The sequence below is a fragment of the Gasterosteus aculeatus genome, chromosome 17, assembly GCF_964276395.1.
Source record: "Gasterosteus aculeatus chromosome 17, fGasAcu3.hap1.1, whole genome shotgun sequence".
Taxonomy (NCBI): Eukaryota; Metazoa; Chordata; class Actinopteri; order Perciformes; family Gasterosteidae; genus Gasterosteus; species Gasterosteus aculeatus.
This window is the reverse complement of record NC_135705.1, coordinates 2,976,963-3,003,925: the sequence shown is the minus strand read 5'-3', so window position 1 is coordinate 3,003,925 and position 26,963 is coordinate 2,976,963. Positions and strand designations below refer to the sequence as shown.

The following is a 26,963-nucleotide window of genomic DNA, read 5'->3' as shown; positions in this document are numbered from 1 at the left end:
GGCAAAGTGCTCTGAAGCGCGGCGAAGTTGCTCCGGTATGCAGAGCATATGAGACAATCAAAATAGAAGAAATCCACATTTATATATTCCTGATATTGATCGCTCCTTTTCATAAAACAGCATCTTACACCGGAGTGAAATGCTGTTTAATGGAATCGAGTTTGCGGCGGTGTAGAAAATGTATTTCGCCGTCGTTCATTTTTGTTCTTCAAAGTGTTGCAATACTTATTTTCACTAAAGTAGCAGCTGTAACGGCTCAGAGATCGAGAGAGATTTTGCAGCAATCTGCAGGGACTTTTGACCCACTCAAGCATCCACATCTACTTTTTTTGTCAAAACGATAATCTCCTGGAGTTCAATTTTTTTTTTCCTCAAATTTTTGTCAATTTTCAAATTTCTACTTTACTGCCAAGAAGTGTTAATCCCCTGCCAAGTACTCACAGAGCCACGAGCTCTAACAAGGAGACGCTTTTGTTTCGGTTAAGTTACTTCAGTGCAGAGAGGTATATCGATCGGGTTTTCTGCCCTGTGGGTGGATGTCAAATCCAAGGACAGCCATAAAGCTCGGTGAAATATCTGAAGTAATTATAAAACAAGACCTGCTGTGCAAAGCATGCTATTTGCAAACACAACAACCCGGTGTAGGATTAGGCTGGTTGTCTGGGATGACGGCGTCTAAGCCTTTCATACCTCAATTTAATTGCAGCTCTCTCTTCGCCCACTTATTAAACGTTGAGCAAATTTTCCCCCTTGTTTTTTTGTGCTGCTTTTTCTGGGAGGTTTTAAGCGGTCTGCCGGGCGCGTCGCACGGGGGCAGTTCGGGGCTCAACAGTGCAGACGCGTACGGAGAGGCATGAACAGCAATCTTTGGTGGGTTACCGCGTGGTCTGTAAGGGAAAACGCAAATAACCGAATGAAAAAAAATTCAACATATATTTCTATAAAAACTTGCAGAGAGGATTTCAGATCCTCTCAGCAGCGTATCTCCCTTTCCTCTGTGGCGAGGACGGGCAGACGTGTTCCTGCTCAGGCACTCACCGGTTCTTCCCTCAGAACTGAGGAAAGCTTGAGGAATGTGCAGAATATTGGTTTAGTGTGAGAAGAAAGGCTTTTGTGTCACAATGAGGTTTTTACTTTATTTGAGGATTACGACATCATTAAGTCGAGTAGTTTTTGCCAACCTCGTTGGCTCAAAAGTCTTTCTGATAGTCTTGATGAGCTAAAATCTCTTATATATATAAAAATATATGTATTTGTTGAAAAAAGAGAGAAAACTGAAAAACAATCGCGTGGCGCCGCCAAGCATGTTGTACATAGTGAAGGCTTCATTCCATCATCTCATATCAATAAATTGGCTTATTTGAGAAAATTGCCAATTTGCTTGTTCTTCTTGGTTTGTATCCTGATGGTTGAATGCACTTATTGTAAGTCACTTTGAATAAAAGCGTCAGCTAAATGACATGTGATGTAGTGTAATGTAATAAAGATCCGGAATCTTAAAAGCAGGACACTACAAATGTGTGGGGGGGAGAAAAAAAAAACGGAGGAAAGACAATTGGAATTGTGCACATTTAATGCTCCCATGAGACCTTCCAATTGCCTCGTAATTAATGGACTTCAGAACTCTGGAGACAGCTGGACTCACAAGACTCACACGCACAACATCCCATTGCGCTAAGCACCGTGGCCTCGGGTCCACGTCTCTGGGGTTTCTTCGTTGTGCATGGACGGGGTGTGTGTGTGTGTGTGTGTGTGTGTGTGAGGGAGGGCAAAGGAAAGGCTGCGAGGTCATCCCTGGCTTACTCTTCCTGATATGAATTCAGCACTAAATATTTGATAAAGATGTCGTTATTATTGTAAGACCAAGAGTCTGTGCAACCTTATAAAAATCTCTGGATTACCTAATTGACAAAAATATATTTTTTCCCATAACAACACCTTCCTTTCAAACCATCGGCTGAAATGCTTCGTCTTTGTTAAGAGAAAAATCTTTGTTTGCGCCCGTATCTATCAAGCAGATGCACAGTGAGTCGGTCGATGCCGCCTTTAACATTTGCATGGGAACGTGTGTGTGTGTGTGTGTGTGTGTGGGAGCGTGCACAGTGTCACAGCCCGCTGGGTACCAAAGCAGGATAAGTGGGAACAACTAAGTTCCAAAGCACTCTTGTAATCTCATAAATGCCACTGCAGGTTGAGTTTTCAAAATGGCTCCGGACTTACAGGTGAAAGCTGCTAATCAGTGTCCCAAAATTAAAGAAGCCAATTTAAATGGCATTCACAAAAGGAACATTAGCGCAATCATTTAGCCAAGGTTTTCAATTCCAGCCCGTTCGCGATTGCCGACTCTTGGGGCCCTTTTTCTTCTGTTTAGTTCTTATTTTTCTTTCATGCACGACTTGTGCCGGAGTCGCCGGCTGTCCTACGCGGGCGCACGCCGCTCGGTCACAGGAGGCCGTTGGTTCATTCAAAACACACGTTTCCTTTCACATTTGTGAGGCTGCCAATTTAGATTTTTTTTACAAAAGGCACAAATAGATTTGACTTGACTCTGTTTTAAGGGCAGTGACTACAGCGAGGCCCGAGGCCGAGAGGACGTGGACCCCCCCCCCACCCCCCCCCAAAAAAACATGTAAAAGGTCCTTCCTCTTCGTGCCGGAAGGATAAAGCATCACAGTGTCTCTGATGTGCAGATCTGTAACAAAAGGGAGAACACAGACGGAGGGAAAGGGATTGCAATAGCAGAATGTTATCCGTCTTTCATTTACGTCAGGCTGAAAGCCTTTTTTCTTCTGCTCTAATTCGCCCATTCAGTTGCTAAATGGGACTCTTTCAATTTCACATTAAGGAAAATTCATGAGCATTTAGTCTTCCGTTAAATGAAGGGTTCAAAGTACGAACAGACCTTTGGAAACGGCACAGTCAAGGCTGCAGAAAAGTCCTAAACACAAAAAGGTAAAGAGGAAAACAGACGTGCGTCACTGCTACAAACTAAGATACTGGAAATTCAAAATGTCAATTGAATTGACTCTTTCACCTCGCGGTCATCCCCCCCGTGGAGTCTGGGATGGAAGTTAATTGGACAGATCCATGATCACAACTTTACTCGCGGGTTTGAGGATGTGACTCTGGCAACCGAAAAAAAGTCAAACCAAACTTCAGTCCGCCGGCTTTTTGGCAATGCACACAGCACATTGCCCCACTGCCGCTTGATTTCTGCTCCCGGGCAACGCATCTCTCAGAGACGCGCGTGTAGGTTCAACACTCGCTTCCATGTGAAACGCACCACCAACGGGACGCCAGCGACGAGTTAATTAGAAATCAGTAAGTAAATTCAATGCAATGACACAAACGCGTATGTAAAACTCCCCATAATGGATGGGCGGGAAGAGTTTGACACCAGTATTGATGCCCCCAAACGTGTTGTTTTCGCTTTCCTGGGAGGCCCCACCCCGAAAACGCTGTAACATAACTTCCGCTTACATAACTATGCCCCTTGAGGTGGGAGAAAATATTTCTTGCGAATGGGAGCTGAGTGAAACATAAGCTGCCAAAGTGCTTTTATCCGTTTTAGCCCGAGAAGCCACACAGTTGGACGGCGTACGATCGTGGCGGCGGGGAGACGGAAGGCGGCACAGAGAACAGTCAAAGTTACGTCTTCTCAAGAGGGGGGAAAAAGGGACATGTTGAAATGAGCGCTGGCGCGTGCACCCAGTGAGTGTGACCCCTTTTTCATTCCCCCAGAACCAGATAACAGACACCGAAAATGCCTTTTAATCACTTCTCTTTTGTGCTTTCGCCATTTGCATTTACAGCCCTCCCCTGTTCATTTGCGTGGCTTATTACCGCGCTGTCGGCTCGCATCACTTCCTGCCGCCCCAGCGCACCAGCCGGCGCTGGCTGGTTGTTGAGAGAGAGAGAGAGAGGGGGGGGGGGGGGGTGGGGGTGAAACGCTGAGACAAAAGCGCTCTGTCACATTGTACAAGTTCCCCACTTCTCAGACCCATTAATCATACAGACGTTGCGGAAGAAACACTGGCGAGCGCGCATGCAGAGCGGCTGGAATGCGTTTGAGCGATGCCGTTGCCCGTGGAAACGTACGGGTTCGTTGATGCGTTGCCACCACGTGTTACTGTTACACAACGCCGTTGAGGGCGCTGGGAATAACGTTGGATTAAAGAGCAAAAGGGAAAATGGCACACGTGGGGAAAAAAACCAACGTCTCTCTGAAGCGAAGGATCGGGAGCACCGGGCGTGATAGTCAATGCGAGACGTCGCGGCTGTATGACGCTTCGCCCGGCGTCTCCCCGGGATGCCGCTCGGTGAAGGTAAACAAGGCCCCCGAACGTGCAGCTCTGGGGGGGGGGGGGCAGAGGACGGGACATAAGGGAAAGCTTCCTCTTGTCCCCGGTGACAGATGGGACGCACCGTGTCCCCTGCCCGGCATCAATTATGCTCTGACTGGCACCCTCCTCCCTAAAGTCCACTCCTTGCTTACACGCAGGAGGGTTTAGGGTTGGAAATCTGTTCCATTTTGGCCCCATTACCTCTATCCCCCCCCCCTCCAGTCTCTGCCCCCCCCCCCCCACAACCCTTTATGCATTGACCTGGATGCACCTTGAAGGTCCCCCAGAGGTTTCTTGATCAATATGCTTGTGAGGCACGGTTCTCATGTTGGATTTTACGCCACATTCACAGAGCAAAGGGGGTAAAAACGACATGAGGCCACTTGAGATGGTGAAATATCCGTCATCCAAATTTCACTTCTGGCCTCCGCCAATATGAACAGTCCCCAACGAAGTCTATGAGAAAATCACATGCCTCCACAGATGTCAATAGAGTACACAGAGCACTCAGGGACGTGGAGGACAATTCATATTTCAAGCTGACATGCGGGGGTTTGTAGATGACAGCAGCTGTGACCGAGACAAATGGGTGACCATGCATCAAGGCTTCCTCTTTTCTAAAATGGCTAAAAAAAGCAACACAGTGACTTTCGTTACATCTTTTCCCTGTTTGGGCCACAGGTTTATGTGAGTTTTTAAGATAAGAGTCCTGTAAGTTTATCAGTTTTCAGGTAGTGAAATACATTAATACTATCGGTTCTGTGTGTTCCATGGAGTAAAAAAATTATAATGATGACATATTAGATGGTATTATCACACCCATAAAGCTTTCACACCAGAAACGATGCCGCGTTCTGAGATCTGATGTGGTGAAAAGTGCATTTCGATCCAATTAGACGGTTACACACTCATCTGTGAGAATATTCCTGCAGATGAGAATATTTGCGAAGAATACTAAAATGACCATCGCCATGGCACACAAACACAGACATTTCCTCAGCCATTAAATACAGCAATAACTGATTCAGTGGCTGAAAACACGCATTGTTAAAAAGAGGTACACGCAACATAAATCAACATACAGAAGTGTATACATAAGAGTATAATAGCCTGCCTGTGTCCATGTATGACCCATCTAGCTGGGACTATTTCTGTGTGTGTGTGTGTGTGTGTGACGGATGGCTTGACAAGGTAAAAGCAGTGTCTGAACATCAACGACACACTGTAAAAAAATAAAAATAGTGAGTTTCTTTCAGTTAAAAAAGCTCATTTGGAATCCTCAATTATTTATGGTCATGGGTTTTTAAACCAAACCTTCAGTTCATGCATGTTTCAAATTATTATATATATATATATATAATAATGTGTTTCTCTTTGGCTTTTAGATCTACGATTTAATGTTGACAGGTTGAAAAGGCATTTTGACAGCTGCTGCAGTATAAGTGTCTCACGGCAAATAGAATCTGCCAATTGATTTTATCCTTTTATTTGAAAGAGGCTCGTTGCTGTCATATTACATTTACCATATTATCTGAACAAAGGTTTTCTTTTTTGTGCCGTGAATGTCTCCCTCACGCCCCGTTCCATTTCTCCTCGTTTTAGCAGCCCGACACGTACTTTCCAACCCTAAACTTAATCTCGGCTCCATCTGGGCGCGAGCAACTATTCCCCCACTGTTTTGGGGTTATAAATAATGCAAAACAAATACTTGACATTCGCTACAGCGCCCGTAGCCGTACTGCGCTAATCACCCACCAGCTCCGGTCACACACCAGTTCAGTGGAAGCTGCCAAACATCGAAACTGTCCCGCCGCTTCCTCCTGAAAACATCTACGCCACGTCGGCCTCCGTTGAACAGCGTGGCAGTATTGTGACCAACAGCAATAAGGGGGGGGAGCGCGAGATGACAATGTGACAAAGTAAATTAGTCACTTGGAGTGATGCGCCCTCTTGGGTGAAAAATGGAGACCAAAAAAAATGTTCCTCGAATTCAGCCGAGCCAACGAGCGGCGTGTTTGTGCTTCAACGTTCTTCATGCCTCCCTTGTTGTCATTTAATAGGATATATTTTGTATAACTGCCGCGTGAGACCAGCAAAAGAGACGGCTTATTGTTGGACTAAAACTGTGAGAGCGTGATGATTGATAAATGCACTCTCGGCCATTCGTCTCACCCACGGAGGTCCCATCGCTCTGAAAACGGCTGTAACAATCACCGGGAAGAGCCTCCCCCCCCCCCCCGGAGCCTCCCCCAGTCTTTAAACTCCACTCCCGCTCTTCGACAGGATCCGCAATCAGGCTCAACAGTCCTCATCCCCGCATCGGTGACGTGACGTGGTGTCCTTTTCCCCCCGGGGACGTGTGCAAATTAAGTTTTGTCAACGTGAAGCCCATTTTTTTGATCAAAGATCGGATCAATCGCACATTTGAAACTGTTCCAATTAAGCAGATAAGAATTTTTTTTTTGGAAATCATCGTAATTTGAATATTACTCCACGAGGCACGCCGTAGAATCGTGGTCTTATGTTTCATCTAGATGCATAAGCGATGAAAAAGACAACACCTGAATCCCATTTGCAACTCATTTTTCTTTTCAACAAGACAATATGAAATTAGGAGTCCAGAGCTGATGGGAAATAAATGGATTTCCTTCTGGAGTGTAACCACCCCCTTGTGTTTGCATTGACTATATTCTGCCTGTTGAAAGGGCCGTACCCAGTGCACCTGTATGCTCTCATTCATGGATGGATGTATTCTTCATTGCATCTAACAATATTTACTAGCTCCTGCAAATATTATGACAAAATCAACAAGTTGATGTCATTTCTCAAAGGACTAAGTCCAGCCTGTGGATCCAGGCACCTTGTCTCGTCCCACAGTTGTCATGTAGATCTTATCTTTGTGTTTGTTTGTCTGTGTGTCTGCATATCGCACTATGGAAACATTATGAAAATGATTTAGTCAAACGGTATTCTTTTACCTAAAAAGAGGAAAAAAATGAAGTTCCTTCCACCCTTGCCGGTGAGACACGTTTCTAACTGGGTCTCCAGCTCCAGTCGTCACAAAGGACGATGCAAAATAATTAGAAAACTCATAAATGGAAGAAGGGATAAACAAATCATCCTCGTGTGGAGTAACAGCATTTTCTACATGTGACGTCAAGTGAAATTCACCATTAGCATGGAAATTACATTTGATTGCCTCGTGGTGACAAATTACATCTCCAATTACATGAGTCAATATTCATGAATGCATTGGTTCTTATTTTGGCTGCAGAAAATATCAAATTTAGAATGGGGCTGAGAACATTTTTCATTTTCAAATTTAATTGAACTCTCATGGTTCTACAAATCTTTTCAAGCTACAAATGAGGATCCTGGTGATCCCGACCTCCCGATGTGCACAAAAGAAACCCTTTTTTTGACTTCCCATTTCTAGATTTCGATTATTAATTCAATGTATTATTCAGTTCCCAAAAAGTACATACTGCATCTTTTTCCATCGCTCACTATCCCCATGAATGGTTCCCTGTCCATATTTCTATTTTTTCTAGTTCGACAATTAAAAACTTTGAACATGTCCATTTAGAGAACTCTGACAACATCCAAAGGCAGCTAATTCAGTCCCATAAATTCATCCCCAAATCCTATTTTCTACTTGAGCTATTTCACACTCAGAAGATTGGGGGGAATGTTCTCAATTAAATATGAAGCTTTCGCTTCAAGACATGACGGGCTTTGTTTCAAGGATGACTTTTATTGCAAAACTAGTTAGAAATTCCATTGACATTTCAAGGGTGATGACAGTCGCTGGTTCGTCCGCCGTCATGACGCCGCACGATCGGGCCGAGAAATGTCGGGAGCACTTATAACGCCGAGAATGACAAAATAAAAGCCCTGTGAAGAGTCGGCGCACACCCGGTTCTGCTTGCATGGTCTATCCACAATAATAGTAAAGCTCTTTGTAATATCCCATTTAGACGTATACTATGTAGTAAATCCCAAGTAGAAATGAGGACAGAATGTGATTAACTTTAAAGGCGCAGTCTTTGTATAATGATGCAGTTGCATACATTCCCAGGCAGGAGAAGAACAGTGAAATGTTCCTCTTCACGTGAGAAGACACAGAGAAGGAAAAAGGCTCGGACTGACCTTGTGAATTTGCAATTGCATGTCTTCATTTTTTTTAAGTGCACGTGTTCTTCAGCGCCGCGCTGCCTGAGGTTTTGATTACAGCTTTCTTTGGAGGAACTCGCCACTTTGCCGCTATAATTAGAACGACCAGATTTCACGGGTCCATCCGCGGAATTTCACTGGTTCAGCTTTGGTCGGGTCCGTTTGCATCTCTATGTGGATGTACAGCAGCTCAGAGGAAGGCGTGCACACAAACATTTGGGATTTTCTGTACAGTAGTCTTGCCAATAGTTGCCGGCCCTTATAGATGTTCAAAAACGTGTGTTTGCAGGTTCTCCATGAAGACCAATCAGAGGAGCCGATGAGACGACGCATTGAACCTGTGTTTAAACATGTTTAACTTGAAGGATGTAATATATCAATATGGATTGAAGCTGAATATTTTGTTTGATAAAAACAGCTACCAGTGGAAAATATATCTATGAATGGTATGGCCTAATATTAAATACAAAACCTTTGTGTAGTGCAGGTCCAACTGGTAATCTAACCTGTTTGCTATCCTAAACACTAGAATGGAAGAAGTTGGAGCCAAATACGAAGGTCTCCGCTTCTTTATTTAATCTCAGATCAGGAATTCTGCCATTTTTTCTTCATAACTAATCCCTATTTGTATCTGGAGAATTTAAATGAACTAGTTACATGTATATTTATATGTATATATGTACAGAGACAGGCGTAGTTTTCTGCTAAGCCAAACCGTATTTTCAGAAGTCAGCAGTGACATGTGATAATTCATGTAAATAACATTCTACCGTATCACCAGGACTGCAGCTGTGATGTCTTGCTAGGGGGAAAACTCAGGCTCAATTTACCATTTTCTCGACAGATGTGCAAAGTCTATCTGAGTGAAATACGCAGGGGATTTATTTATGTAGAGACAATTTCTTTTCCATCATCGTAGTGCTGAGGAGGCACAACATTTCCCAAAGTCACTCAAGTGCATAACTGATCCGCAAGCATCCATAACACCTTTCCCAAAGAACAACATTGCTATACTATCACGATAACCGAATTAAGTGTTTTCAGAAGAGCTCATTTGCAAAGATCGTCACACCGACCCATCGAACCGTTGCCACTGGCTCCTCCGGTGTATTATGCATGCTCAGCTGCTTTGCTGAGTGCTGAGTAATTTGGAGTTTGACAGAAACTTCCATACACAACACCCCAAACAATGATGGATTAATCAACTGTTTACTCCAAGAGCACATTTCTCGCTATAAAGAGACTGAAGCTGATTCACGAGAGCCCCAAATGGTTGAGAGGTTATTGATTGGCAAGTTTTTTTTTTTAACACAGCCTGCAAAATTCAAGTACAAAGACGTTTTCCCCTGTAAACTCATGGACAGAGTTGCATCTTTCTGCCAAACATTGTCTGGGAAGCCAAATATAGACGTCCACATATGCGATGCAAGGCGGAAAGGCCCACTGCGAGAAAGAAATAGCAAATTCACACACCGTGCATTGCAAAGAGTTCCACGGGTGAGCAGATCGCAATCGGGCAGGTTTTGACGACTTGAAATTAGCGTCCGCCGCGAGCCGGGGTGCGTGACGCAGTTTTCTGCTCGGCCCTTTTCGGAGGGAGTGACAGGATCTCAATTGGATCTCAATGTGGACAAAGAAAGCAAATGTAATCTGAACGAGTCTATCGATTTATAGGTTACACACGCCGCCTTGCGTAGACTAATACTTTTTGGTGTGACAAAAGACCTTTTGTGAAATTCTGATTGATATTCTGATTGCCTCTTAAGTGCAGAACTGAAGCATAAGACAGCGTTTTGTTACGGCACATAAGGGAGAGGTTTGTTATCTTAACAATAAGCCTTTCATACCTACATGCAAAGTTCCTCGCTCCGCGTTCCTTCGGTAACCCAGAACGAACAAACAGAGAACTTCCATTTGGTTTTAATCCACAACCACAACGACAGATGTCACAAAACGTTGGCCCTTTACAATCCGTCCAGTTGTTTAGCTATAAATCTTGAGTTGAACGGTTCTGTAACTATTACATTTCATGGCCAATGAGGCCTGTGTTGCCTCAGATGGCCTTTGCCACATGTGAGAGACGAGCTACGCAAGGACAGTTTCCCTCCTGTGTTGATTTACAATTGAAGCTAACTTCACTGAAAGAAGGGAAAGAAAAATACATTATTTTAATAACCTTTTGGAGAAGGACAAAGCCTAATTTCAATTGCCTCGGTGTATGTGACTGTTTGTCTGCATAACGCGGGAACAACCTGCCGTGTCCTGACAGAATAACTATAATTCGGGTCGTGAGACAATTTCTATTCCACATTCATTCGTGATTGGATTCACAATATGTGAGAAGATGCTCTCGGGCAAAGTCACAGAAGCAACGGCCATCTGAGAGTCTCTTCATTATATGGAACAAGGAGTCATTTATGGGGCGCTGATACTCTGTTCAGGGGCAATCTGACAAACATATTGACTTTGGCACTCGTGAGGTCGCAGATATCGCTGCACCTTTTTCCCATTATGGCATCACTTGATTAAGGTGGGACATGAGCACTGTCACAAACTTCCATTCTGGTGTCTAACAAAAATGGATTATTGTGCATTTCTGGAAGGATATTTTCTTTTCTTATTCAGAAACATGCAACAAAAGTGCTCTCCTGGAAATGCAAAAGCTGTTGCAGTGGGAGAGTTGCTGTCTATTGTCTCATGTTTGGTTTGACAAGACGGCTTGTCCACCCGCCGGCATCAAGATTCCGTTTTTTATAGCCTCCAATCTGCTTCCGTCTATTGGCCACTTCAACAGTTTACTCTGCAACAGATTGAATTATCCACGATCAGAAAAGAGATTGAGGCTACGCCAAGATCTCAAATCTCCACTGATACTTAAACCACAACCGGTACACATTCCACCAATGTCTGAATCCGTTCAGATCACACAGCAGGGTTAGAAATAATACAGAACCAGTAAAGCCCGTCCCGAAAGCCCCAAGCATCCCCCAACGTTTGCAGATTGTATAATTTACTTCAGTATCAATCAAAAATCAATGATGTCAGTCTTTAGGTTGCGTGAGAGGTCATGAAGGCAATTTATTAGAAATTGCTCTCAGGTTTCTCTAAAATGTCTATAAATCAATTACGGCTCATTCAGAGTGCTGTTGCCCAGGAACAAAGCAGAGAGACATTTAGCTCACATCACTCCAGCTTTAATCCTCTTTCAGAGTCTCTGCACTTGCTTCTTGTTGAAACTCCAATTAGTCTTAGCATAGATTTTTAAGATCCCGGTGCTTTTGTCTAGTAATCCATGCATGGAGGTGCCCCTGACTATGCCTCCGATATGCTGCCAAGATAGAACGTCTCCACATTCTATGTGACTTCTAGTGAGTCAACATTCTCCATCCAGGGACCTGAACATGACACCGTTTCCATCTGGATCGGAGGAAAGTCCATTATGCAGCATAACGATACCCAAAATCATCACATCCTCCTGATCCGCCAGAACTTTCATTCTTTTGTGTTGTCTTTTCAGAGGTTGGATGATTTTGCAACAAGGTTTTAGATCTTCATGCTTCCACACAGTCAACACCTGTCCCTGTCGGTCCATGCCAGGGCCGCATGTCGTGCCACCAGGGCTTGAAACAAACATTTTCCAACTCGCCCAAACACGAGCCCGAAGCTGGCCGGCGTTGTGTCAATTCCACCGGCCGATTTTTGGCAGGTGAGCTTTTTTTTGATCTCGGTCCTGTACGAACACAATGTGTTTTTGCAATATTGAGGCTGCGACGGCCGTGTCCTCATACTGTGTCCTCTCATTTAGAACAGAATATCACAAAAAAAAAAAAACTTTAATTGACTATTGATTTGCCCCCATTGCATTCCTCCCTGGTGTGCTGTGACAGTGCATTTGAGGTCTAGTGAGCTTACCACAGTAGTCAATTAAGCTCTCCACAGCATGAGAGGGGCTTTTGAAGCCCACACTGCAGCACTGTAGTAAATGTGAGGAGAAAAAGATGGATTGTGTGACCACATTTCCAAAACGATCCTCTTTCTTGCTCTGGAGAGAGGTGTACACGGCTTCGTCCCCCATCCGAGGCTCACCACGTCATGCTACCAATTCAAAAGGTAACCCGTGTGTTATTAACATGTTTCTTTCATTCTGCTTTGGGGTCACGAAGGGGTCAATCGAAAAGCTTTTGTGAAAGCGCTCCCGACGGTGAAGGAGAGAGAGAAAGTGTAGTTAACTATAGTGCTAAATAATGGTCTATTCCTAAAATAAACTACAATCATCAAGCCGGCTTTTTGGCTCTTCACAAGCTGTCACACATCTCAAACTTTCACTTTCATTTCTATATTCATCAGCATGCAGTCGGATTTCTGCCCTTTGAAGACCTGAATATTTATAAATCTTCAACAATGATTTAATATCTTTCTTGAGATTGCTTTTGTAAATTAGCAATTAATAAAATATCTTTCTGTCCCGAACAGATTTGCCCACTTAGGTTACAGGTGGTAATACATCATTAAAATGTAAAAATTGGCTTCTAATACATTTTTCCTGAGATTATACTTCTAAAAGAAACTTTGTTGTATTCCTAAATGCCAATATTGCAAATCTCTAAACCCCAGCAGGCCGATCTCAGATGAGCCATTTACACAATTATTACACGTTACCCTACCTCGCTTAATTTGATAGATTTCGTCAGGACGGAATAAAGTCCCAATGGATTTCCCATTTCAATTCTCCCTTCAGCTTCCCCTTCGCTGATTCCTATTTGAGTTTAAAAAATGGGCACACTGAAATCCATTCGATCCGTGCCCACGGGCTGCTTTCAAGGGCTCCTAAACCCGTATTTCTTCATTCCCCCAGAATTTATCGGCTGTCTCACAGTCTTTTGTGCGGCCGCGAAGACGAGTGTCAAATCTCAAACAGCTAAGACCACAGAGAATGTTACTCAGCCCCACTTTTGGAAAAGTATGCAACAAATTTTCACGAGTGACCCTGGAAGGAACGACTTAACTCGTTGACGTTCAAGAACCTCATCTGTGAGTTAGATGATCTCACCCAACGTGAGGGTGGAAAACCCAAATCTTTTTGGTTGATATTCAAAAGTACAACCACTCACTCGAATGAAACAATGATAAATGAATCATGGTGACGTCAATAATAAAAGTATTTTTCAAAAGAAGTAAAAGCAATTAAAAGGCATCCGAATAAGTAAAAGCCTTTTAGAATCGGTGGAGCAGCAGCGGATCGTCGCATCTCGGACCTTTTCTTGGGAAGCGGTGGGCTGCCGGTTCGACCCAGAACAGAGGATGGGCCCCAGACTTCTGGCGTCCCCCTGTTGGTTTGTGGGCTGTGGACTCGAGGCCTTGTGCTCAGCATCATGGCCGTCGCCACCTTCTTTCCTTATTTTAGGTGACAAATAACTTCCGTGAAGTGGAAAACGTAACGTGAAAGGGTTAAAGCTGACGAGGTAGCAACGCCCTAGACAAACCCTGCTCTGACGCCTATTCTACTCTACACCTTGATCTTTACCAACTGAACATCACCGGCCACTTGGTGCCGGTTGACCTGCTGGGTTCTGCCAAGGTGCCATTGAGCAAGCCACCAAACCAAGTACAAATACTGTAAATATAAATGCTATGAAGTGATAAGAAATGGGCCACACATGACGGACAGGGGAGCTCACATGTATTTGCCTGTAGTGACAAACAGATCTTACCGTAACACTGGTCCTGTTTCAGATTGCTCTTCACTTGTTCGCTAGTGCACTTTATTTTTAAATATTTTTTAACTTTTTAAATATTTTTAATTTTCAACTTTATTCTCTTATTTTATACTAACCCATAGCCTTATTCTACTAACCCATAGCATTAGCATTTCATTTTATTTTATTACTTGTGCACTGCTGTCTTGTCTATTGTTATACTGTCTTATGTCACGCACCAACCGCCAAGTCAAATTCCTTGTATGTTTGACATATTTTGGCAATAAATGTTTCCTGATTCCTGATTCCAGATAACCTTTTTCAAGTTGCACATGCCCTCTGGATAGACTTTTGAAAAATGTGCATAACCTCCTCAAGCAAATGCATGGATTCATAAACACAGAAAGGATACCACACTGTCTGATAAGTTTTGTCAAACTTGCTAAGAACCATGAAGCGAGAAGCTAGTTTGAGTGGGATCACTATGTAGGAGAGAAGACTTACGACGCAAGGTGATATTGAGGAGAGACAAAGAGGTGTTTCTCATCCTTTGTAACAACGAGCCGCGTGTCTCTGGGGAGGTGAAGCCGTTTCTCCTCTGTTGCCTCCTCTGTCAAACCTCACGCTCAAAAAGAGGGACCTTGGTGGGGAGCGGAGCGCCGCGTGTGATGAAGACATCCTTAGCGAGTGGGGAGCGAAGGGAACGAGGCCTTCACAGCACACGGAAGACTACAAGGAGACGTCGGGGGGGGGGGGGGGGGCAGGCGCCGTGTTCACCGCTGGGGGGGATGAAGGGAGGACGGCTACCCAAGAAAAGAAGAGAGGCCCGCGCGGTGACAGACATCACGAGGTGATTCTAAAGCGACGGTTTAAAGACTGGCGGAGCTATTTGAAGACGTACACTTCTGTGTTTAAGTGTTGCTGCTTTGAAAAAATGAAAAAATTGCTGATGTGCGGAAACTTTCTTGTCCGTGTCAATGCAACAACTTTTCGCTCATGCATTCAACAACCTTGACCTCATCATTATTTCATATGACTCATTGACCTCGACTGATAATATGAAAATGACTGCACAGCACGGAGGCGGGCGGGCGGCGCTGCAATGACTGGGATTATGCATGTGGGGGTGGGCGTTCCTAAATGATTAATGCGTGACAGGCAGGAGATGCTGCATTTCGAGCGGTAAGATAAACATCCCTGGATGTTGAGTGGAGCAAAATGGAGAGTACGAACCATCTTCATTAAAACAAAGCCTCACACCGTTGAACAACGGCTGAGGCCCGAATGTGAACGGCCCGAGCAAAGCTTGTAGTGGCGCGTGTCGTCCTCCGGCGTTTTCATGCCAACCCCCGTCACATACCAGCACCCGGGTAGTAGACACCACGGTGCCATAGCGCAGCTAATGAAACCATGACGCTGCACCGAGGACGCGATAAATACGTGGTTACCGATTTGAATCCAAAACCCAAATATTTGCTTACTTAGTTATGTTTAGGGAAAGGATCATGCTTGTGTTGGAAGGGAAGGCTACTGGCCAATGCACAGTCACACTTGCCAACTTCCACACACCACAGCCACAATATTGGCTTAAGATCTACACTTCAGTCAAAAGTGTCTGTATGCGTCTTTCATTCGGTTTGGTGGTCAGCGTTGCTTTTCCGTGATTTCCATTCGTAAAATTCCATTTAATAAAACGGATTCCTTAAACGCAGCGTTTGCAAACATGAACTACTTTGACAGCATGTGCCATTTCAAGTGTTGAGACAGCAACAACACCCTTACGACAGGCTTTTTCATCCAGCGGTTATGGCATCAGCGCCAGCTCGGCAGATATAAAGCGCAGACTATCGGGACCGACCCGCTGTTAAAACTTTAGTAACAAAACAACAAAGCCCCTCCGTCCTGATTTGTGCATCAAACGCGTCCTTTCAACGGATCATTCTACACAGTTTCTTCGACGCGGTTGCATCCTGACAGGAAGAGCTGCGACAATGATAACAATAATATCCACCAAAGAACTTGGCCGGCACGCTTTGCACACAGCAGCAGAAACCACTGACTTGTGGAAGTAAAGTGATTAAAAACAAAACACTGCGCAGAGAAAATTACTGACAGCTGCTGCTTTGGAGGACAGACGGGTTTGGAAATATGAAACGTGAAGCATCATGAATAATATTATAAATAAAACACCACAAAGGCTCATCATACCATTTTTTTTTAATGTTCTTTTTTAAGTCTTCTACTTCTTCTCTGGAGGTGACATCTTGTTGGTTTTGTTTTGTTGGAGGTTTAAATGTTATTTCAGAAACTTTTAAATAGTCGTTAGTTGGTTTGCCCAATCTGGGTATCTGGAACAGGTCCATGTTGCCATTATCAGCTTTTACACCTTCTCTGATTCCCTTGCTGTAGGAACATGAGGAGATGATATGTTATTATTATGTTTTATTTAAATCCTTACTCATGGCGCTACAGCGTTAGTGCGTAAAATGCGCTAATGTAGCGTCAAATGAGTATGTACGACTGGTCGTATCATTGCAAGTTAATGCCACAAACCTGTTGAAGCTAATTGTAGAAAGCTGGCAGCAGGAGGATTTGAATGCTTGTCTGATGAGGACCAAATATTCTGCAATTATTGGGAAATCTCATTAAAAAATCCGTAAAACCATTTTTTGCCAACAAAACACTGACAGCAAACAAGAAAGAGACCAAAAAAAAAAGTGAATAGATTCTTTAGCATGGACTAATTGATGCACAGACAGCCAGTTCAATATTGGGTAGAGGAATCCTGGAGGAAGCCCATGGGTTGTTTATTTTTGCCTCGCTCATATCCCGAAGGTTTAGCTCAAAGACAGACATTTAATAATTCATCTCCTCTTCTGAATTCATTTCTTTTCTTTTTTTTTTCCCCCTCAATGGGCTCCAATCCAACCAGTCGTGTTAAAGTGCTGTGCTCTGCTCCCAGTTGGAAACTAAACGGCGGTAGCAGGAAGGGGCGGAACGGAACGCCGAGGGGTCACACGATGATAAAAAAAAATATATATATATATATTTTTCGCAAAGTCAATGGAACCGGTTGTGAAGCTGATGGCACATTAAGTGTGATGAGCAGCAACGTGCCACCAGAAGCCAAACGACAGAGTGACGTGACAGAGAGACTCCTATCAAGGACTCTTCAACCCCTCCCTCCCTCCCTCCCCCCCTCCCCCGGGGGGCCTGAGCCGTGCTAAGAGACGGCACACCTCAGAATCCGACCGGCGGGCCTGCCGAAAAGTGGGCGTCTTCTTTTAAGAGGCGAGGAACCGGGGCCGCTCCGTCGTCCGGGCCCCAGACGTCGTCCCTGCGAACACGCCCAGGACGCGCGCACGCATGCATTGACTCCTCCCACCGCCGCGCCCGAACCGCTGCGTCCGCAGGCGTTGCCGTCGCGGGGTTCGGTTTGGCGCGTAATTAATCCCTCCCACTTGGAAGCCGGCACCTAAAATATACACAGCGCTTAATTAAAGTCGGGCATCTATTATTGAAGCGAATCCTAGTTTTATGGGATGAGAAGGTAATTAGTCCCTCTGCACCTTTAGCGCTCAGCTCCCGCTTCCAGGGGTTATAAATACCAGCCGCGCCGCCTGGTGAAGGGTATCCTTTAAGCGACATGCTCACGCCTCACAAAAGGTTAGAAGGGACACGAGGTTTATGGAGACGTTCTTCATCCGGCGGTCATATGATGCACAGAAAAACACAACAACCTTAGGTGTCCAGGACACTGCGCACAGAGGTCAGGCTCCACTCAAAGGAGACAAATAACCTTTCCTTGTAATCTTTGGAATGTGGCATGAAAATCACTTTGGGTAATAACAAATAATGACCCAATCTCTACGATTGGGAAAAGAGGTATCGATTTCTCTCAGGCACTGAAGCCGGATATTATGACCTTAACTTTACAGGGATGGATATGTCAGTGTTTGCAGAATGAAACATCTATTTTATGTGATTGGTGGCGGTGGGTCAGAAGTTTATCCCTCAAGCGGTGAAAATCTCAATCTACCAAACCAACCACACTGTTATAACACAACGTGTGACTCCAGACACACAGCAATTAATTCAAAGCATATAGTTTGGTTGTAACCAAAGTTGCAGAGAGGAGAGGGTAATTGTATAACGTGAAAAAAAGGTCTGTCTGTTCACCTCATGTAACCTCTTCATGGAGAAAGAAACTTTAATCTAAGTCTCCTACTGACAATAACTCTCAATATCTGCAACCTGCGCTCTCCAAACAGATCTTCTGTGGTCAAAATGCAATTGTGTGGCGTGAAAGTTGTGTTGCTTATTCTCCCTCTGTGTCCTTCTGGCCTGACGTTAACAAATATTACATGAATATGATGCGCTGTGTCTTTCCTATAAAATCTACACACAAAGATTGGATTAGCCTTCTTGGAAACACGAACAGTGATAACAAAGAACTGAATGTCTGGCTGTTAAATGTCCCTCAGCTGAGCTTTCGTCATTGACATTAACAGGGATGAAGGCGGCCGTACTGCATTATCAATTCTGAGTATTCCACATTGTTGAAAATATCCTCTGCACACTGGAACTGATTATTGTTTGACAGTAAATTCAATAGCGTAATGAGAAATCTGTCCACTAGCTTATTTCTGCTTTTTCTTACAGTGAACTTTCCATCCAAAACCTTTCAGGGAAGAAAATGATGTTAGACTGTGATAACGCCAGAGAACCTCATCATGAAGTGTCATGCAGTATTATGTCTATAATCATATTTACAGGCCCGTGTATTCAGATGAATAAATCACATTTGCATTGTTAAGGGCTCATCTTGTGCTGCTTTTTAAGCAGGCTTCTAATCCTCAGGACACAGGTTTGTCTCTGCATTGTCCAGGGAATCGGGTATGTATTGTAAATGAACAAAATAAAGAAAGCATATTAACAATAAACTTAAAGTTCCCACTTTCCCATCGCACCCGATCCCGCCGAGTCCGCTCGCTCCGAGATCAGACTTGACTCGCATCGGGATCTGTTCGCGGCGAGGAAGCCTGACTGGCGCTCAGTCGGGGGCGTCGGTCAGGTCCGGACAGCATGTGGGATCTTGACAATTAGTCAATTGCATTTCTCGCTTCTTCTTCTTCTTCTTCTTCCCCTCTAAAGGGAGTTCCTTTTTCCGAGGAGAGCTTTAGCGGAGCTCCCTTTGCAGCGATTCTTCGATAAAACATGATTAATGCTGCGAGTGCAAGCAGCACAAGTAACTGCGTCTTACATTTTGTAGAGTAAAACATTTTTAAAAAAAAGAGGAGAACAGCGTTTAAAAGACTCCAGAAGAACTATGGGACAACATATGCTCACTTAGTTCAAGAGGGAAAGCAAACTTTTCCGAGTGAAGGACAGCAGCCGGGTGGCGAGAGTTCAGGGTTTAGCCTTTTACATCTGCATGATTGCATTTCTTGGCAGGGGATTCATTAAAATGATCATTCTTATTTATGAAGCCCTTTAAAAATGTAAAACACTCTGCGTGTATCGCCTCCTATTAATTACCTTTTTTTTTTCTCCGTAATTTTCTTTCTTTCTCCTCTGTACTTTTTTTTTCCTCCCCTTTACTTCCCATTGAACTTGACACACTAATAGTTAATGAATAATTCCGTTTCAGTTTAGACGGCAATTAGCCCACAACGCCCGAGGCCGTTCTCCTTCCCCTCTTTGCCGAGTGGTGATTTAAGAGCCAGTCGGGGCGCTGCGACTGTCCCACCGCTGCAGCCGACGCTTAACCGCGTAAATCCCCACCCGCTGGATGAAGTCAAGTCACTGACGACAGTGTTTGGGGAGCACGCGGTTGGTCATCAAATGGGAACGGAGCAGAACGGCGAGCCGAGGGCTTAGTCAAAGAAAAATAAATCTCCAAATCAACCCCCCGCCCCTCAAACCCACACACGCTTTTAAAAAGACAAACTTGGAAAACCACAGGCCCGTTCTCAGGGGCACGGATGAGAACGTGTGGAATAACGCAGTCAAACGGCGTCTCTCTCTCTCTGGTGTTCCGCAGAAGACTCCACCGATCCTAATTAGCCCGCCGGAGCGCGCGGAGAACGCCGCGTCGCCGCCGCCGCCGCTGCTGGAATTGACACATCAGAGGCAGGAGGAGCAGCCGTCATTAGGGGGACTTAGGCGCGGTAATTACAGCAGAGGCTGAGCAAACGGCCGCCGGCGCACGGCGTCCTCTCGCGAGCGGCGGTGACCAACAACGGGGGGGGGAGTCTCGTCGCAACAGCAATATAAGGGTTGAAGTTAAATCCACGAACGTTGATCCGGCAACGTGATCTCCAAAACCTGTGCGTAAGAATGTGTACGAACAATCTTGAACATAGAAATTGGTAACAATACACAGGAACTGGCGGCGGTTAACCACGCCCCCTGAGTGAACGACATGGCGGACCATGTCGGATTCTTGCGTGAACGTCTCTCCGCCATGTTGGATTTTTGAGGGGGTTAGGGTCAGTATTCTATTCGTACAAGTTCTCATTGATTCCTCGTTAAAAATGCAATCATAACACGTTTATTTCACTTCGTTAGACTTCACGAAGTGTGTTTACGGGGCGCAGGTCCCCGTTCGCTTTGAACAGGGCGACGTCATCGGTTGCCAGTCCGTATTTATTTAGTATGTATCACTACGAATTTGTATCTTCAAGATTTTCGTACACATTTTTCCGAACAGGTTTTGGAGATCAGGCTGGACCCGGGGAACGTGGAGGCCCCCCCCCCCCCCCCCGTTTGCCTCCTCCAACGCTGAGCAAACGGAGGCAAAACCACACAATTATCACAACTATTCAATTGGATCGATCTTCTTTACCCTGCTTACACCCCCCCTAGGATTTGGAGACAAGTCTATTTCTGTTAAGATCATTAATGAAGGAAGCAATAACCGCCTAATGGCCGACATTCTACATCCAGATTACCACAGAAATTGAATCAATCGTTCAGTCGCCGAAGGCCCGTCGGCCCATTAAAATTTCTATTTGATGGGGGCGCCGACACCGAGCGGAATTCCAATGCACAGTGTGAACCTGCGGCGCTGCACGCAGAGTGTGCGGCTGTTGCTAATTCTCAACTCCGGGCCGTAGCTGCAGTGCAAGTAAAATATGCAGCTTTCAGCGTCACAAAACCACAAATACAGAAAAACAATGAAACACACAATCAAACTATACACATACCACAATGTACCGATAAACAAGGAAATGCGTTTTCATTCTTTTTTTGTTGTAGGACACAAAAAAGAGACGCACTGGGCTCGGCAAAGATAGCTGTAGATAGAGCGGTACGAGGCATTTCTTCTATTGCCGTTGTTTTCTTCTCTCAGACAGCAATCGATCCCGGCGCCGTTTTCAATGGCGGACTGGTGCCTAATTGTTGCCTCTTGTGTTTAATTGCGTCTTTAAGCCAGTTGTGTCTCTTCGCCTCGTCTCCTGCGTGTTTCCGGTTCCTCGGTGACCCTGACTGGGGTCCATTAGATGTTTTTTCCTGGCCTAAGGCCTACTGGCTAACAGGCAATTTGTTCTTTTAATTAAAGTATTTGGTGTTTGCGAAGGTGGTTCTGCGCTTGAGTCCTTCTCCGGCCTGCAAAGCCTCACTGGCCAATCAGCTGTTTGGTGCAAGGCTTTTTCATTGAAGGGAACTGCCTGCTCTGTGAGAACAACGACTTTAAGAGCGCCCTGGGAGTGAATAAAAACAGCTGGACCGTTAAATAAAAAAAGGGCTGTGACTAGTCATAAAACTCTGGGACACTGAGATTCTCCACAAGTTAATGAATATGAGCAAAACCTTTTGCGTTGTCACGTTATTTACGCAATAACAAAAGGTATTGATTCATAGCCGTATATAGGGAAGTACAAAATACTGCACTTGCTCACTTTTAATAGCATCGTTGTTGAACAACGTATTTCTATCTGCATAACTCAACCCAGCTGTTTCTTTGCCCGAATGCCTTCTTACGTTTAGGAAAAGTAGCATATCCAACTTCTAGCACACCACCTCTAGCAACTGACGTCAAGCCAGACACCTCACACTTTGTTTTGGAGCCCTGCGCAGGATCCACGCCTTCCATTCTTTGGACTGCGACTTTAAAGGGTCCCTCTGCGGGTCGCACGCGTTGAATTAAATACCCAGGCAGCAGAGCAGTGAAAGGTACTCACACATAACAGTAAGAAAAACGTTCCCTGAGGCCAGGACGACCTTCTCCCGAGTTGCCCGGTCGTAGATGCCCACGTGGCATTCATAAGGTCCGTTGTCTGAGATCCGTACCTCCGGGAGCCTGTGAAACGAGAGCAAAGGAGTTGATATTCGCATTCGATCATTTGACTGTTGTATTGCAATTGGAACATCGCTTCAACGAAGATATTTAATTTAAGGTGTAATAAGGACATCAATGGATCATCATTTAAATGTATTAAAGAAACAATCTCTTAGCTTTTATGTTTAAGTATAAAATTGGAACATAAAGTGAACGTTTTCAAATATTCTCAAGCATTTTATGAAGTCGCAGGAAAAGACATTGATTGAATATTCAATAATGTTTACGAAAACATTTACTGCCGCTGCGAATAACTCACACATAAAGAAAGACTTAAGATTCATACATGCACTCCTTAAAAGATGCAGACAGAATTTAAACTGTGAGCTACTTCTGCACCGCACCTTCTCTCACCAGCTGACTGAATAATACGAAACCCTGATGAGACGTGCTGGTTGAATGTTGACCTCATTTATAATCATCTATGCAAAGTCTCACTGATACGGTTTAATTGTGGTGAAAATTATTACGCCACAATGAAGTAGATTTTTACAGTTTGACTTGTCTCAACGTTCAAATCTCATCTGGATGTCTTTTTAATTGTCCTGTTGAGTTCAATGATTAAACCATTTCCTGTCAGCGCCACTATTCAAATTCAGTTTTCAGTGCAATTGCTATTCACACTATTATTCTTTGTTTTTATTAGAGTAATGAACAACTTGTTCATGAAGGAATTTCAACAAAAAATCAACCATGTGATTGATTGATTGAACACACTTTAGTTCAATCCGGGATGTTGTGCGTCCTCCGTGAGCAAAGCATCCCGACACTCGGCGTGATGCACCCGGTCGATGTATTTCCGTGAGATCGGACAGCTTTGGGGAAACGAAGGCGAGCACACTCTGCATTCAGCACCCGGCTAACGTGTCACCGTTGATGATCCAAGTGAGACCCTGCTAGTCGCATTTAGCCCCGGTGATTTATACCCACAAAAACAGGAACAAATGTCCTTCCCGCCCGGCTTTTTCAGATTGGGGACCTCTGTTGGGAACAGCGGCAGGGCTTTAATGAGTTCAAGTGTGTGTGTGTGTGTGTGTGTGTGTGTGTGTGGAGAGGAGATCGCTCTTTTGGAGAGCGGTCAAATCGGTGGGCCAACAAACTTCTTTCCAGCGTAGACGCCGCATCTCCTGGCACGACGGCCGCCATCAATAACCCTTGAGAGAGCCTTTCAGACGCTGCACGGGAGTAACAACGCGGTGTGTTTGGCTTGTTCCTGTGCCACCGCCCCCCCCCCCCCCCCTTCCGACGCGCTCATGAGCCTTGTTTTGCGAGGCACTGAACATGAGTGATTAGTTTTAGTATTTAAAACCTATTTTGCCTCAAAGGAAAATTAATATTTAAAGTAAATCTATCGCCAGCTGCTGTGAAGGCAGGAACATGTTTCTTTTTTTTTTTTTTTTTTCATTCGCTTTGATTACTTGAAATCTTAACAGCATTTGAGGCAACAACAAAGAAGCTGACTTTTGAGTGAAAATGATGAGATTAGTTAATTGGCTTTGTCTCGGCACGCGGAATCACAGCAAACGCCGATGTGGCCGATCGCTTGAGTTCACGTTCCTCACTGCTGGATTCAGGCATTGGGGAAAGACGACTCAAGGCGTGGAATCGTTGCCGGGAAGGTTGTACCCCAAACATCGGGACTCCTGTTAAATACTGAGACTGCTGCACTTCATTTTTAACACCTGTTCTAGTCAATGACGCCGTGTGTTTCACAGGTGCCATTTAAAAAAATTCTGCATGTTACTCGTGGTGTTTTTGGACAGCTGTCTGCGGTTCTCTAATGTTAGTGTCATTTGAGAGGAACAAATATCAAGCACATCAAATGTTGGTACACAGCTTGAGGCTAACCATATCGTCTCGGATTTGAATGTCCAAATAGTTTTTCCTTGAAAATTCTTGCTCGTTTGTTTAAGTTCAACCCGCGACGGCGGGATGGTGACAAAAGCCGATCTGAATTCGCTGTGAACTCGGCGTAGTTTTTGGTGCCGTGGTTTCATTTCAGACACTGAACTACTGCAATTTTCCCAAACAGCCGTCTCTAGTTTTAACTAGAGGATGGAAACGTTAAGAGGAAAATGTCCGGCGGGCGTCAGTTCTCTGGTTGATGGCAGCGGTCGCCGCCAAAGGACCACACCGGTTTGAGCTCACAGATCCTTTCGTGTTGTTTCTGACCAATTGTGAATGTGGCAGCAGAAGCCCCATCAGACCAGATCCTTTTCCTGTTGTGGCCTCAGTTTCCTGCTGTCAGCAGGTTCTGCCTGCGTGGTCTCTTGCAGACCACCGAGCTTATTGTGTCTGCATGTCTCAATGCGTCGAGTCAGTGGCCACGCGATTGGCTGATTGGACATTTGCATCGACAACACATGCACTACATACATACGCTCAAAGATGGTGCACACCAAATAAAATACTTAGTTCCATCATCACTGACGCTGGGTATAGTTCATAGTCTATAATACATGAATACGCAAGGAAATGGGTAATTGATTAAACAAACAACCTACAGAAAACTACAATAAACACACGCCGGAATACATCACATACATGGAGGAGGTCGATAGCAATGGGCCCCCACGGAGGACCATCAAAAAAAAAAAAAAAAAGCGCACCGCAAAGAGAGATCGATTGTCCCCCAGGCGCCGCGTCCGAAAGCGCTTTCCCTGTTGTGTGTTTCCTTCCTGCAGAACTGCTCCTGCCTGCAGAGCCGGCTCAACGCAAACCCGCCCGAGATGGCGAGCGAAAAAAAGGAGCAGCCCGATAGCTCGTCCAGTCGATCTCTGCGTCAAACCAGCACACCGTCAGAAGCTCCTCCTGCCCCGAAGCGCCGCGGTCGACTGGGTCGAGACCCGATGGAAAGCAAGGGGGGGCAAATCGCCTGGAGGACGGGACGCAAGGAGGCCTTCGAAGCCCGGCCGTGTTTTGGGACGAGCGCGGAAAACAAAATGACGAGGGCGGATGTCGGGGGTTGTCCGGGTGCCGAGGGAGGGGCGGGCGGCTTTGTGCCGGCTGCTTACATGGTAGCGAGTGCTGATGTAGCTCATCTCTCAGCTGGAGCCGTGTCGTTTGCTGCCTCTGTTACATTCATGAATTGAAATGCACACGCAAGCGAAAAAGGATATGAAATAGTTAGAAATCATCAAGGTATTTGGAGTCTTTTTTATTGTTGTGTTGGTTTATGATGCCTCAGTAGGCAGATTTCACCTACAGCGTACGATTTAAAGTAAGAATCTTTCATTTAATATGTCTCAATTAAAAAGTCTACTTCCCACAGGAAGTAATTAGCACATAGTGAAGCATCTTATCAAGCTGAGTTCTTTACTAATGCTCCGGTAGGAGGAGGCGCATCGATGGGGCATCAAAACTCAATACAATGGCTCCCTTGAAATATTAGGACTAAATAATTAGCTTTGATTAATATTGATCGTCTAAGGCAGATTGAAGGAGACAATGTATTTCACTTGAGTCCTTCCTGTTAATTACTTTAACATTTGCATACGGACATTCTAGGCGTGTCCTTTTCAGTTTTAAGCAACATAACATTTGTGCGTTTAACGAGCTCACTTGCGAGATTGCGAGCGTTTCCATTGGCGACCGGTGGCTCTCCAGCCAACGATGCCGACATCACTAAAAGTGCAATAACGGCAAAAGTGCTGATGGAACCGGAGGCCGGGTGCTGTGCGCGTTTGAAAAAGATAAAAAACATTTTCCTTTTTAAAGTGGGTACATTTTGTGTGGCTTTCTGCAGCTGGGAGAAAGCATAACACTGGGCCCGTAAAGACGCTGACGCACAGAATCTCAAGCGCAGTCCCATAACTGGTTCTGCTCCACGTGGGGCCCAGCTGAGCTCCGGCTACGTGCTCGTCATACAGCAGGAGTAAACACAGTGAAGAGAGGAGTAGCCGCAGGCCAGGCTCCAAATTGGATTTTTGTAATAATATAATAACGAACCTTTTGACTGAAGAAGCCGAACATCTAAAGATTCAACAATAACTCAAGTCACCACCTTCTGAAATGGGTCATCGGCCTCCACACAAGGTGGCCTAAAACATGGTTTTAGTCCTTGTTACTGGATCACTTGTGGCATATGAGCACATAGGAACCTCCATCAGCAGCAGGCGGCTGCGTGGGGATTGGATGGATCCCTGATACGTTCCCCAGAGAACAGTTGTGTTTGCATTCCTCCTGTTCGCAAAAAAGCAGAAATGTACCACTATCTTTTCATGTTTGCTTCTTTTGTTTGCTTCCTTTGCTTGAAAATGGGCTTCGGCTGTATTTCATTGTGCAGGCATGTGTTTCATATTGACAATAAATGTGCCTCGAGTCCTTGAATCTTCCATCGCAAATGAGTGTTTGTTGTTATACTCATGCTCTCAATCCGGTGTACATTGGACTTTTTAAACATCGCAA

General features: G+C 44.9%; 1 protein-coding gene across 2 annotated transcripts in view; it reads right to left on the bottom strand.

The window, feature by feature from the left end:
- Window positions 1-26,963, bottom strand: part of igsf21a (immunoglobin superfamily, member 21a) — a 124,792-nt gene that overhangs the window by 26,866 nt on the left and 70,963 nt on the right. For both annotated transcript variants that reach the window (XM_040203806.2, XM_040203807.2), the window contains exon 4: window positions 22,399-22,517. In XM_040203806.2, coding sequence (XP_040059740.1) covers window positions 22,399-22,517 — 119 coding nt within the window. The remainder of the gene's footprint in view (window positions 1-22,398; window positions 22,518-26,963) is intronic.